Source organism: Ursus maritimus, unplaced genomic scaffold (assembly GCF_017311325.1).
Source record: "Ursus maritimus isolate PB19 unplaced genomic scaffold, ASM1731132v1 scaffold_14, whole genome shotgun sequence".
Lineage (NCBI taxonomy): Eukaryota > Metazoa > Chordata > Mammalia > Carnivora > Ursidae > Ursus > Ursus maritimus.
Genome location: NW_024423786.1, coordinates 47,783,385 through 47,797,346, shown reverse-complemented (window position 1 = coordinate 47,797,346; position 13,962 = coordinate 47,783,385). Strand labels below are relative to the sequence as shown.

The 13,962-nt window shown below is 56.3% G+C and overlaps 1 protein-coding gene across 1 annotated transcript; it reads right to left on the bottom strand.

Annotated features, from left to right (window-relative positions):
* Positions 1–36: 36 nt before the first annotated feature.
* PALM3 (paralemmin 3) lies at positions 37–4,883 on the bottom strand. The gene is made up of 5 exons (XM_040629198.1): positions 4,798–4,883; positions 4,095–4,237; positions 3,884–3,968; positions 2,231–2,276; positions 37–2,129 (listed from the first exon to the last, which is right to left on the bottom strand). Exons 2-5 carry the CDS (start codon positions 4,208–4,210, stop codon positions 268–270), a joined length of 2,109 nt encoding a protein of 702 aa, XP_040485132.1. The 5' UTR covers positions 4,211–4,237; positions 4,798–4,883; the 3' UTR covers positions 37–267.
* Between the last annotated feature and the right edge of the window lie 9,079 nt (positions 4,884–13,962).

Genomic DNA, 13,962 nt, shown 5'->3' with positions numbered 1-13,962 from the left:
GTTCCGTGCCAACAACACACACACTCAAGCTGTCCGAAGGCTTGAACGTTTTATTTTCAAGTATAAAGGCTTTGTCGTAGAAGGGGGGCCAGGGTCACAGGCAGTGGGAAGCGTCCGGAAGCCCGGGTGGAGGGGACGTGCGGGCCAGCGGGCTCCCAGGTGCCGCAGCCAGTCCGGCGGTGCCGTCTGTGCCTGGGACCCGCTGCCGGGTGCCGAGAGGCCGAGGTAGCTGTGAGAGGAGCTGCGTGTGGGGCGGGGGGCGCGGGCTCACATCACCGCACAACACTGGCACGCCTTTTGCTTAGGGCCACTTGCATCTTCACCCTCGGGAGGGGCGGGCGGCTCGGGCTGCCGGGCGGGGGCGTAGGTGGGCACCGGCCGGGCACTGGGGTTGGCCCTGGGCCCTTGCGCCCGAAGCAGTGGCTGGCACTCAGCAGGCTGCTCTGGAGCTGGGGTCTCTGCCAGGAGGGGGGTGGCGTCCCCCGAGGGGCCCTGGCCCTCAGCAGGGGTTTGGGGCCGTACAGATTCCTCCTCCAGGGAGCCTTCCTGCTTCTCCTGGGGCTGTGGTTCTACCTCTTCGGGCCTTGACTCTTCCTTGGCCCCCAAGGGAGTCCCTGCCTCACTCACCTCCTCTGTCTGACATTCCTGTCCTCCCCCGGACACGCTCTGCTCTTCTGGACTCAGATCTTCCTCGACCGCTTCCATCTTCTCTGCCTCCAATGGCGCCTCACCTCCTGTTCTCTCTGCCTCCAATGGCGCCTCACCTCCTCCTTTCTCTGCCTCCAGTGGCTCTTCACCTCCTCCTTCCTCTGCTTCCAGTGCCTCCTCACCTCCTGTTCTCTTTGTTTTCAATGACTCTTCACCTCCTCCTTTCTCAGCGTCTAATAGCACCTCACCTCCTCCTTTCTCGGCCTCCAATGGCTCCTCACCTCCTGTTCTCTCTACCTTCGGTGATTCCTCACCTTCCTTTCTCTCCATCACCAATGGTTCTTCAGTCGCCTCTAGCTTTTCTTCATCTCCTTTCTGCTTTACTCCCAATGGTTCCTCATCTTCCTTCTCTGCCTCTAGCTCTTCCTCACCTCCTTTCTGCTCTACTTGCAATGGCTCCTCGCCTCTTTCTCTCTCTGCCCTCAAAGGTCCCTCAACTGCCTTTCCTGCTGCTGACAATAGTTCCTCGACTGCTTCCCTCTCTGTCCCCACCTTTTCCTCACACCCTTTCCTCCCTGGCTCCAAGGAGTCCTCACTTCCTTCCCTCTCCACCATCAGAGACATGTCTGCTCCTTCCTGCTCTGTCCCTGCCTTTTCCTCACTCCCCTTCTTTCCTCCACCCACTGATTCCTCTGCTTGGCTGCTCCCTGCCTCCCAGGCTTCCTCCCCTGCCCCCCTCTCTGTCTCCAGTGGACTCTCAGGTCCTCCCCCCCTTCCCCACACCCTTGGCCCTTCCATTCCCTCCACCACCAGCTCCTCCCACTCCTCGCTGAGGGTCACTCTCTCCACCCAAATGAAAGACCCCTCCTCTCCTCCAGAGCCCCCTGGCCCGTCACCATCAGGGCTGCCCCTGGGAACACCTCCTTCTCTAGAAGCTGCGCCCTCTAGTCCCACCTGAAGCCTCGGTGAGCTGGGCTGCGCAGCCTTCTGGCCCCTGCCCGCGTCCCCTGTGCCCTCTGAGTCGCTGCTGTCCACCCCTCCCACCCCCTCCCAGACCACCTCCACGATGCCCCTGTCCTCCTTCACCCAGGATGGGAGCTCCGGGCAGCCAGCCTCCTGCCTGTCCCCAATGGCCTCCAGCACCATCTCCTCTACCTTAGCCTCCAGCTCTGGGCCCGTGGTCCCCGTGGCACAGTCCTCTGTGGCCCTCAGCCCCGCCCATACCACCTTCACCACACCCCCTTTGGCCTCATCCACGCCCCCCTTGGATGCTGCCAGCCCCTGACTAGGCTCCTGTTCTGGAGGGGGGCTGGGTCCAGGGCAGGGGCCATTGGCTTCTGAGGAGGGCCCCCCTGCCCCAGGGAACAGCCTCAGGGCTTGTGGAGCCCTGACAGCCTCATCTCTGGGCTCAGAGGGGGACTCTGGGGGTGTGTCCACTGGTCCGACTGGTAGGGAGGCTCTCTTGTTCAGATCAGCATGGTCTTGGGGAAAGGAGAGGAGACGGGGCAACAGAGTGAGATTCTGGCCCCCAGATTCAGACCCCTCTTCTTGGGACCCCCAGACCCGGAACACAAACACCCACCTGTGGGACCTGCCTCCACGGTAGGCTGGGAGAGAGGTCGGTGACCCTGCAGGGATGGCAGAGACAAGGTCAGGCCAGCCCGTGTCTCCACCTCCAGCCTCCCTGCATGCGGCTACCTTCCCCTGCTCAAACACCCTCAATGCCCCCCCCATTTCGTTCGGGACCAAACCCTCAGCCTTCCTCCCCTGTCTTATCGCCCTCTGCTCCAGTGCCTCACACACAGTAGGTACTTAATCAATACTGTGTCCGTGAGCCAACAGCTCTGTATTAGGGACCTACTCTGTCAGCTACTGAGGTTGCTGTGGACAACGGACACTCAAGCCTTTTGCTACGGGGACTTACATTCCAGGGGGGTGAGGTATAAACATAAACACAAATAAATATGTAATGCCAGGGAGTGAGAAAGACTATGGCAGAAAACATAAAAAAGCAGAAGGAGGGGCTCTCGAGGATGTGACACTGAACAGAGAGAGACCCAAAGGGTAGGAAGAGCTGGCCTTGAGTCAAGAGGGTGGTCAAGGGCATTCCAGGCAGATGGGAAAGCAAGTACAAAAGCCCTGGGGCTGCAATGAGCTACACAGGCTCAAGGACTAGAAAAGAGGGTCAGCGTAGCTGGGGGGGGGGGCAGTTCAAGAGTATGAAAATGGGCTCAGGGAGGGGAGTAGAGGGACAGCCAAGCCCCAGGCATCTCCTCTTCACAGTTCTGTGATCTTATCCTCTTTCCAGCCTCCAGGCCTTCTGTTTCCTCTGCCTGGAATTCCTTTTCCACTCTTGCCTGGTTCCCACTCAGATTCAATATGGACGGCACTGCCTCCAGGAAGCCTTCCCTGAATCCCAAACCTCACTCAGATTCCTCTGTGCTCCCCACCCCCCGCCCAGGGCTCCCCCCCTCACAGACTCTTAGACTGCGAGCTCCAAGCTCCAAGCTCCAAGCTCCGGGTGGGCCAGGAATGCTGCCTTCGCCTCTCTGGCAAGGAACTCCTGGCCTATGCTAAAAACCCAACAAGTACTTCCCACATCCATGAACAGGCCTCCTTCTCCCTCTGTGCCCGAAAACGGGCACCCGGGAGCTAAGGTAAGACATCAGGGAGCATGGGGGACTGTGGGAAAGCTGCACCCCACTATGGCCAGGCACAGATGTTGCCAAATCTTTGGACTTCAGGGACAACCCAGAGAGCCAGATTTTAATGTGAAGTCGTCCTGGTTGTCAAAAGCCTGTGTTTCGTAGCATACAGAGTCTATCTTAATAAAAGTGCTACTAAAACAAAAGCCCATCTGGATGCCTCAGGTCGCAAGAGCACCTCACGGTGACCCGTTCCCCACTCTGAGGCCGAACTCCACGAGCACTGCTTCACATTGTCCCACCGCATTCCTCATCCGGGCCATATGAGCAATCAGAGAGCAAAACTTTTCCTCCTGCCTATTCCCGGTGCAAAGCTCTGATCTTGTTGACCCGCCCCCTCACCTCGTCCCCCTGTGTGCTATTGATCTTCTCATTTTAGACATAGGGAAACTGAGGCTGGAGCAAGGAAGGCGACTTGCCCAAGACCACAGAAATCGCAGAGGACTCGCGAGAAACCGCACTTGGAGAAATCCTGCTTTTGCCCCTGCCGGCTGCCTCCTCCGCCCCCAGTTCCTCCCCGGGCTCCTCACCTGTCTGCGCCAGGTGGGCCTGCCTGAGGGCCTGTGCTGCGCACCTGTGGATGCACTTTGCAACAGCTGCAGCTGGGACTGGAGTCTGAGGAAGAGAGGAGGCTGCTGGGAGCCAGGCCCCCAGGCTCAATGTCCGCCCCTCCCCATTTGCCACTTCCCTGGAGTGGACCTGGGGACCTGGCCTAGCCAGGCTGGCAGGGGTCCGACTCACGTGAACAAGCTGTCTTCCAAGTTCCGGATTCGGGCTTGTGCCTGGCCCTCAGGTGACTGGGGGTCTTTCGAGGTGGAGTCCTCCTGCCGCTCTGTCCCCTCAGCGGCCCCGTCCATTAGCCAGCGCTCCCGGAGAGACTTCCTCTGGGCACGGGAAGGTAGCTCGAGCTGTGCATACTGCCTACCCCACCCCATGCAGGGTCCCCTCCTAAGCCCCCAGGCTGGGAAGATTTCTTATCGCCCAAAACCACCCGAATGGGACATGTCTCCTTCGGGGTGGGATATGATACATGCCCTCACTGTGCACCCCCAATATTGCTAGGTGGGACAGACACCCCATTACCAGCCCATAGCTCTTCCAACCTGGAACAAAGCACCCATCATCTCCCCACCCCTTCCAGAATGGGACAGGCGCCCCCAGAGGTGAAATCAACGATTCTTTTGGCACCTCCCTACCCCGAAGCTGGGCAAACACCTTCACTGTCCCCATACTCTTCCCCCAAAAGTGGTAAATGTCCCCATCACCACCACCACCACCACCCACCCTCCCAAGCAGAGGAAAAATGCCCCCCCAAACTGGAAAGCATGCCCCCAACTGCTCCCCCAAACTGGACAAAGGCTCCTGTGATTCCCCCCAAACCGACTCTCATCGACACCCCCACTTCATTGCCCAAGCTGGGCAGGCGCGCCTGCCCACCCCCAACCTTGAGCCGCTCCACGCGGAGTTTCTCCTCCTCCAGCTCCCGGCGCGCGGCGCGGATCTCCTCTTGCAGCCGCCGCTTCTCCTGCGCACAGAGGACCGGGAGCTGCCCGCGGGCCGGGCGGGGCCGCCGCCTCCCTTTCCGCCTTCCCTCCTCCGCGGAGCTCGCGGGGGCTCCCGGGAGTCCCGGGGCTGCGAGCAGGGCGGGGCGGCGGAGAGCACGTCGGGGCCCAGGGCGGGGAGGGGGCTGCGGAGGCGCTGACTCAGCAGCGGGCGGGGGCGGGGCGGCGGGGGCGGGGCCGGCCGCGCCCGGGATGTTGCGGAGGCCTCGCCCGAGCAGAATGGGGGTCTAGGGAAGGGGTGGTGGCGGGGCCTTGGAACCGGATCCCCAAGGGGAACAGAGCTGTGGGTGTCCGAGATATGGGGTTACAGAGAGGGGGTTCCGAGAAATGGGGGTCCACATATGGATATCAGAGGGAGGGAGCTAGTGAGATGGGTCCGGAGAGGAGCCGTCGTGAGCGTCCAGAGACTGGGGCGTAGAGATGGGGTCCGGAGAGATGAAGGTGCAGAAATCGAGGGGTGAGAGATAGGACTTAGTGAGATGGGGGTTCAGAGGGATGGGGTACAGATATGGGGGTCAGAAGGATGGGGGTTCAGAGAGACTGGGGTGTAAAGATGGGGTCCAGAAAGATGGGGGTGCAGAAGCGGGAGATCAGAGACAGGGATTAGTGAGATGGGCTTCACAGGGATGGGATCCAGACAGATGGGGGTCTGAGAGATGGGGTTCAGACATGGGGTGTTTGGGAGCCAGGGGTTCAAGAATGGAGCATCGAATGCGGATTCTGGGAGTGTGGGGTACACAGCCTCACCCTTCTGGGGGTCGTGGTGACCAGATAGAGGAACTGGGGAGCAGAGGGGCCTGAGGATTTAGGTGGGGCGCCCCAGGCAGGGCTGGAACTGAGGGTGTCCCCCCCACACACACACACACTTCACAGCGTTAGGTGTGCTTCCCGGATTGAGAGAGAGGTGAGGAAGAGACGTGGGGCAAGACTAGGAGTGCCCAGTACGCCTGGCAGAGCGCACTGGGAGGGCTTCACTTACAGCGATGACCTCTAGGCGCTGCCGGTAGAGGGAGCTCTCGGCCATGGGCCTGTGGGGAAAAGGCAGAGACTGGGAGAGGGTCTCCCAGGGCCCTGCCCCGCATCAGGCCACCTCCTGAATGCCCCTCTCTGAGCCAAGATCCCTGAGCTGCTTGGAAACTAACCGAAGCCCAGCATTTTCCTCTATTTCCCCTTTGCAACTGCAAGGAGTTGGGGGAGAGCCCCGGGGTCCTATGGCAGGGGGAGAGAGCAGAGACCATGACAAGTTGAGCTAAAGCCCGTCCTAGGCCTGACACCAACTCTCTGAGACTCAGTTTCTTCATCTGTAAAATGGGCTGGGGTAGCTTGACCCTCACCTTGCAGAGAGGTGCCCTTGCAAGGAAATATCCATGCAGGAAAAAATAGGACATCGTGTTCCAAAAACAGTAGTGTCATTTATTATTAATAACTTTAGTAATTCCCGTGATTGAAAATGTTTATGGTTAATTATAAGAACCATTCTCAGGCTGTCCTACAGACACTCTCGAATCCTGCCAGTCCCCTAGCATGCTGTGTGTCTCTTTCCAATTCCACACCCTCTCCGGACCTCGGCTCCTACCCAGGATACCTTCAGCACTGGTGGATGCAGAGTCTGGGGAGAGAGGTGTCCACCCCGCGGTGGACACATGCCATTGCCATGGTAACTCTGGAGTTACCGGCCAACTCCCCTCCCTGGGAGCAAAGGTTACCAGGTCATGTAGCCTAGCATTGGACTCTGAGCTGGGAGGAGGCAGAGGGGTCTTGTTGTTTAAGGTTTAACCTGAGATCTCCCCATTATTGACCTCCTTGCAGCACCCCAGGATCCCCGCTTCCCAGCCTACAGAGCCACCCCTTCTGTGGGACAGTCATTGTCACATGAACCTATCATCACAGGTGTGCACTGAGTGCCGACTGCGGTCAGGTGCTTCACGGGCCAATATCTAGAAGGATGTATCTATCTGCCTATTGTCCCTGACACTTAGCCCAGGGAGGAGGGCACAGGGCAAGCCCTCAAACAGTTATTAATTTGAGCACTAACCGTATTGGGTGAGCATTAGCCTCATTGCCCAAGCTCTGCTGGAGCCTCCCAGATCTTCCCTGGCCACACCGTAAAGACATAATAGCACAGTGCGTACTACCCATAGAGCTCTGAGTGCTCTAGAGGGTTTCTGCTAGGCTCTCACAGTCACTTCTGCCTCTCCCTCCCTGCCCTGATCTTGAGACCCTGTAGTCCACTCTTTGCTGAGTTGATATTCTAAGAATAAAGTCAGCCAGCCATTATTAGCCCGCGCATACCATGTGCCGGGTGCTATTAAATGCTTTGCCTCTAGTAACTCATTTAATCCTCCCAATAATCCTGGGAGGAAATAATACTACTGTCTCTATTTTATGGATGGGGAAACTGAGGCTCCAAGAAGTGGTGAAAAGACTCATCTAAGATCACTGGGTCAGGATATCAGAACTCAGGGCTCTCAGGCCCCAAACACTGGGAACACTGCGGGGAAGAGGGGAGTCTAGGCATCCTCTTCTTGGCAGCCAGGAGGCCAGAGATCAGCCTAGGGGTTCCCGATTTCAGTTGGGCTAGGGGGCTGAAGTCATGCTTTGCAGGGTATCCCAAAGGGAGCCCAGACCCCCTGCAAATAAGTTTGCCCTTGGGGGAGGGCTGAAGTCCCCCCCTCTGCTGTCCCATTCCCAAGATGTAATCTCTCTACCTCTTCCTTGCTGGGGGGGTGGGGGGGAGATCAGGTTCCCATTGCTAGGCAACCAGGTTTGTAGTCCGTGAATAATGCAACGGGGGACCCAAAAGAGTGAGCCACCAAATTGGGGTCCCTGGGGGGAAACTCTTTTCCAGAACTCTTTACAAACCTCTGGAGCCCCTCCGCCCTCTTACTTTAAAATGCCCTCAAACCTTGAATATTAAAATCCTCTGCACACCCCATTTGATTGTGTTTATCTCCAACTCTACAAGAACAGTGTTCGTGGCTGTGGTCTTTTGTCACCAGGAACCGGTTGGTGGCCATTTCATTAAGCAGGTGATGGTTCCGATTTTGCCATCATCTTCCCAGTTTGGGAGCTGTTAACTTTTTCTGTTCTATCTCAAGCATTTCTTCCCGCCCTGGGCACTGAGGGGTGTTTCTAGACGCAAATCCTGGGAGCGAGGGGCCCTGGCATTTCCCGCCCCAAGCCCGGTCATGGGCCCACCCCCAAGCTGGACCTTGAGCTTGAAGACTGCCTGCAGAAAATCCCTGAAAAAAGGAGGTGGGGGTCCACATCTCCCACCTGACTCTTCGGAGAGGGGGACAGGAAGAGCCTGTGGGTTTGGCTGCTGGCCTCTCTCCATTCCCCCTGGTGCCCTTAGGAGAGGCCAGCTGGGGCTCTCGCCCCCGTGGATAGGCCAGTGACCTCCGAGCCCCTCCCAGGCCCTGCCCACCAGCCCCCCCCCCATCCCAGACACTTACATGGGTGTGGCCGGAGACCACATCTGGCTCTGCAGGGCCATCTCGACCCAGAAGCCCACCTTCAGGTGTCCAAGATCAGGACCCACCACCTGTTTGCCTGAAGGTGCCCTGGAGGCTGTGACTTGGCTGGTGGGAAGGGGGGGCTGCAGGAGGGCACCGGGAGAGCTGGTCCAGCTGGTTTGGGCCAGGAGGCAGGAGGCGCAAGCAAGCACGAGGCTTGAGGGGGGCTGGGGGCTGGCGGGCAGTTCTGGGGAGGTACTATCAGCTGTCCTGATAAATTATTTACCAGCCACTGGCCTCCTTGCCGCACTTGGCTGCCTCGCAGCAAACACACTCTCACATGCATGGTGCAGTGTGTGGGCGAGAACGGGGAGTCACTGACCCCTTCCAGAGAACGGCACCTGTCCTCGGGACCCCAGATGCCTCAAGTCCAGCTGCCCACCAAGGGTCACCAACGTGGGAGCATCATGGCACGTCACATGCGTGGGATATTCTTCTAAACTACTGCCCTCCCTTCTTGGACCCTGGCTCTCGGGTGGGGAGGGAGGGACTGATCCAGCTAAGGGATTCTGGCGACCAGAGGCTGAGCACCATGGGAACCAGGAGGCCTGGCCCCTGGGTAACCGCGGATGACTTGCCCCAGGTTTCTAGGCCATGGTTTGCCCTTTGTGAAATGGGAGAATTAGATCAAGTGGCCTCCAGGACCCTGACACCCCTTAGATGCTGTAGCAGTTAGGGATGGGGCAGTGGTGAGGAAGGGCCAGAGAACTTCCTACCCAAATCTTGAGGGTCCCTGTTCTAGCCTCACCATCCTCTTCTTAAAGGGCCAGCACCCTGTTTCTCAGGAGACAGCACGCCTCATTTACCTTTGGCCATTTGGGGCTAGTCTCCCGCAGCCCGCAGTTCTTCCCCTGTCACAGTCCTGGTCCTGCTGTGCAATTTGACATGAACCTCAGTGAGAAGGGACCTTGCCCCCCACTAGGACCCTTCCCATGTAACAAAGGGAACTTGCCTACCTAACTCCTCCCTCCCTCTTTTATGTCTTCCTGGGGTACTCAGACCCCAGAATTCCCTGCGCAAATGGTCCTGAGCTCACTGATAAGGCCTATGTGTCTCCCAAATGCAGACCATACAGCCAGGGTGCACCTCACCCCACTACCTCCAGCCTACAAGTGGTCAAAGGCAGGTATTGGCAGAGGGGTGAGGACCAAGCTTGGACATGCGGCAGGAGGTCCCCAGGTGCAGGCACAAGGCTCCTTGCTATGCGGGACAGAGTTGAAGGTGGGAAGTAAAGGGGGTCAGGCTGAGAGCTGGGGTTTCCCTGAGCCCCACATTCTAGTACAAGACTCCTAGGAATTAAAAATGTTTTCATTTGAACCTGGCCTTCTAAGTCATTCTGAAAGTACATTTGCCACAATAGGAGGAGAGAACATACTTTTTAAATTAGTTTTTAATTGTGGTGAAATACATACAAATTTACCATTAGTGGCATTTAGTGCATTCACAGTGTCGTGCAGCCATCAGCTCTGTCTGGCGCCAGAACAGCTCCATCACCCTGAAAGGAGACCCCATGCCCATTCACAATCTCTTCTTATTCCCCCTCCCCCAGCCCCTGACAACCACCAGTCTGTCCCTATAGATTTACCTATTCTGGACTTTTCATATAAATGGAATCATATAGTATGTGGCCTTTTGTATGTCTGATTTCTTTCACTCAGTACAATGCTTTTTTTTTTTTTTATATTTATATGAGAGAGAGCGAGTGAGCAAAAGAGAGCACGAGCAGGGGGAGGGGCAGAGGGAGAGGGAGAAGCAGACTCCCCGCTGATCAGCAACCGATCCCAGGACCCCGGATCCCCACCTGAGCTGAAGGCAGACGTTCAACCGACTGAGCCACCCAGGCGCCCCAACTCAGCATAATGTTTTTAAGATCCATCCACAATGTAGTGTTTCATTCTTTTTATGGCTGAATTATATTCCTTTTTTTTTTTAAGATTTTATATTTTTAATCTCGACGCCCAACATGGGGCTTGAACTCACAACCCTGAGATCAAGAGTCACATGCTTGGGATGCCTGGGTGGCTCAGTTGGTTGGGCGTCTGCCTTTGGCTCAGGTCGTGATCCCAGCATCCTGGGACTGAGTCCCACATCTGGCTCCTTGCTCTGAGAGGAGCCTGCTTCTTCTGCCTGCCTTTCCCCCTGCTTGTGCACTCTCTTTCTCTGACAAATAAATAAATAAAATCTAAAAAACGCAAAAGAACAAAACAAAACAAAAAGCAGTCGCATGCTCTACCAACCGAGCCCACCAGGCGCCCCTGAATGTATGGAGCTACCACATTTTGTTTACCTATTCACGTGCTGATGGACATTTGGGTTGTTTCTACCTTTTGGAGGAGAGAATGTATTTTTTTTTAAAGATCTATTTACTTATTTGAGAGAGAGAGCATGCACACAAGCGGGAGGGGCAGAGGGAGAGGGAGAGAGAATCCCAAGCAGGCTCCGTGCTGAGCACAGAGGTGGACGTGGGGCTCGATCTCACAACTCTGAAATCATGACCTGAGCCAAAGCCAAGCGTTGGAGGCTCAACTGACTGCACCCACCAGGTGCCCTGAGAATATATTTTATTTAATTGTTTATAGTTTGATTTTATAACTGTTCAATATTTAGATTCCCTTTGTATTCTTGTCCTGTATTCCACATTGAGGCAAGATTGTTTTATTTATAATTGCGTCTTTCTCCCCAACGCAGCTGCGTCTTCCAAGACTGATTTGTTTCTTTATTCCCAGCACTGAGGTAGGCGCCTTGTACGTATTATTAAATAATTCTTAAGCAACACGTATGTATCAGGCGCTGTTCTAGGCCTGGGGTAGTTGAGTCTAGGGGTGACCAAACAGAAAATGCTATAAGGCAGCTCACTTTTGGTGGTGGTGAGGAGAGAGATAATATACAAGTAAAGACAATTAGTGATAATTGCTGTCTAGGGGGAGTCACAGCCAATAGCAGGGTTGGGGTTATGGAGAAGGGCTGTGTGTGAGGCAGGCTGGGTGATCAGGGACTATTTGTCTAAAGAAGTGATAGCTGAGTGGAGACCTGCACAGCAGAAGCCAGCCATGTGATGAGTCAGTACGAGCAGAGAAAAAGGCAAGTCAGTGCAAAGGCCCTGAGGTAGGAATGCACTTGGGGGGGTTTGAGGGACACACAAAGGCTGGCATGGAGGAGTGAGGGACAGGGTCAAAAGATGAGATCTTAGAAGTGGGCAGGGCCTTCTGGGTCAGAAGAGGAAATTTGGATTTTACTTCTGAGTGTGGTGGGCAGCCATTGGAGGGACAGTGAAGTGGCTGGGATGAGGGTGGAGAGAAGTGGACAAATTCAGAGTATGTTTTGGAGGCAGAGCCTGCGGATCCAACAGCAATCCAACATATGGATGAATTGGGGCAGGGCTGAGAGAGAGAAGTTGAGGTAAATTCCCAGGTCTGGGGCATGAAGAACGGCGTATATACGTTGCCACGCATAGTGAGGAGTAGAGCTGGGGGGGATCTGAGAGTTCAGTTTTGCAAGGGTTGACATATCCATTACACTGAAGAGTGCTGGAGATGGGACCAAAACCCAGAGAAGTCAGAGGTAGAGATATAAATTTGAGAGACGCCGGCACAGAGATAGTGTTTTAAGTATGAGGTTGGGATTGGTCAGGGATTGCATGCTGGCAGGAAAGAGATCGCGTGCTCAGACGGAGTCACTGATGAGAGCTCAATAAAGAGCAGATTTATAAAGGTGTCGGGAGGCGCGCCTGGCTGGCTCAGTCAGAGGAGCAGGTGACGCTTGATCTCAGGGTTGTAAGTTCAAGCCCCACATTGGGTGTGGAGATTACTTAAATAAATATGTAAACTTAAAAAAAAAGACAATCTGGGTTAGTAACAGCCAGGGGCTGTTTCCATGCCTTGGCTTTGGAGACAGAGCTGTGTGGAGCGGCTACCAGAAGCGGAGGGACACAGACAGTGTGGCTTGGAGGAAGGTGCACGAGATAAATGTGCTGACCTCATTCCCCTCTTCATCAGGCAGCCCCAGAGGGAAAGGAAGCCTGTTGATGCAGGTGAAACAGAAGTCTGGGAAGAAATGCCTGGGAGGGGACCCCTGGGTGGCTCAGTCAGTTAAGCGTCTGCCTTTGGCTCAGGTCATGATCTCAGGATCCTGGGATTGAGCCCCACATCGGGCTCCTGCTCAGCGGAAGATGGTGTCCTCAGAGACCGAGGAGCTAATGAAGAGGAAGTCAGGGAGGAGCCAGTGACTGAGTCTGGCAAATGAAGTCCCTCCGTGTCCTTGGATGGAAAAGGCTCAGTGGACAGCAGGACCAGGAGCCTTGTTAGGACCACCAAAGAGGAACAGGAAGCGATAAAGAGGAGAGAACACTATAGACAACTCTTTCCAGAAGTATAGCTTTAATCCTCATTACCTTCAAGCAAGTACGCACTGCTTTCTCCATTTTAGGGACAAGGGAACTTGGCCTTGGAGAAGGCTGGTAACTTGCTCAGGTTTTGCGTGGGATGGAACCCAGGTAGGCCCAATTCCAATTAGGCCAATGGGGTCAGAGGCAGGAGCTTGAGATTCTGATTCAGGAGAGAGTAGGAGAGGGTGGGAAGGAGGGGAGTCACCAGGGTAGGCAGAGTTGCGGGAAGGAGTGATCAGATAGTTGGATTATTGGAGGTTCCCGAGACTGTTTAGTGCCCCCCCTTTCTCTAGGTAACTATATCTTTCTTCCTGGTCACCCCAGAATGCTGGGGTGGGGCCAGAGGACAGATTTGGAGAGAGCCTGGGGGAAGAGAGTGGAAAATGTCTTTGGGGGCATCGGTCCTGCCTTTGAACTCCACGATCTGGCGCCAGCTGGGGGGAGCTGCTCCATACCGCAAGCCTGGATACCTCTCGGGGGCCTTTCCAGCCGCCTGGGCCCAAGGTGACCGTCTTTCAACCGCAGCTGCTCCGCTAAGCTCTGGGCGCGCTGTGTCCGTCTCTCCCTCTTCCCTCAATCTGGAAGTGCTCTTGGCCGCGGACGCCTCTCTGACTTTTCCAGGAGGGGTGAGGGGAAAGCAGCCTCTGGGCTGAACGCGGGCAGGGGCACATCTCTCGGAAGAGGCCTCGCTGAGCCAGAAACAGGGAGGGAACCTGGGACGTGCCGTGAGAGGGCTCCTGGCGCCCCCTCCAGTCTGAGTCGTACGCTGCAGGGGTGGAATGTGGATGGACAGCCCAGACGCCAGGGGCGTTGCTGTCCGCTGGCCTGGGCGGGGCTAGCAAGGCCCCGGAAAGATGGCTTTGGAGGACACCAGCACCAGAGGGCCAGTGGTTCAAAGGCCCAGCCCGAGGCACAGTTGGGGTCAAGCCTCCTGGGAATGCCGGGGACGTGGGAGCGAAAAGGTGCCAGGGTGGCGCTCCGAGTTGAACGCCACCCAGACTTGTCTCCCAGCTGGCGGGCCGAGTCCAGGGAAGTCCTCTTACAAGAAGTCTGGTGCCCTGAGCTGACCTGAGGCGCGTCAGAGCCCGAAATGCGGTGCCCTGTCGAGCACCGCCCCCCTACCCCGAGGGCGGGGCCAGGGCGGGGCC

Excerpts from the sequence above, each read along its gene's own strand:
- PALM3 (XM_040629198.1), bottom strand. The coding sequence starts at position 4,210 with ATGGACGGGGCCGCTGAGGGGACAGAGCGGCAGGAGGACTCCACCTCG. Across the intron at positions 3,969-4,094 it reads TTGGAAGACAGCTTGTTCAC|ACTCCAGTCCCAGCTGCAGC; the intron begins GTGAGTCGGACC and ends TCTCTTCCTCAG. Across the intron at positions 2,277-3,883 it reads GGCCCACCTGGCGCAGACAG|GGTCACCGACCTCTCTCCCA; the intron begins GTGAGGAGCCCG and ends CCATCCCTGCAG.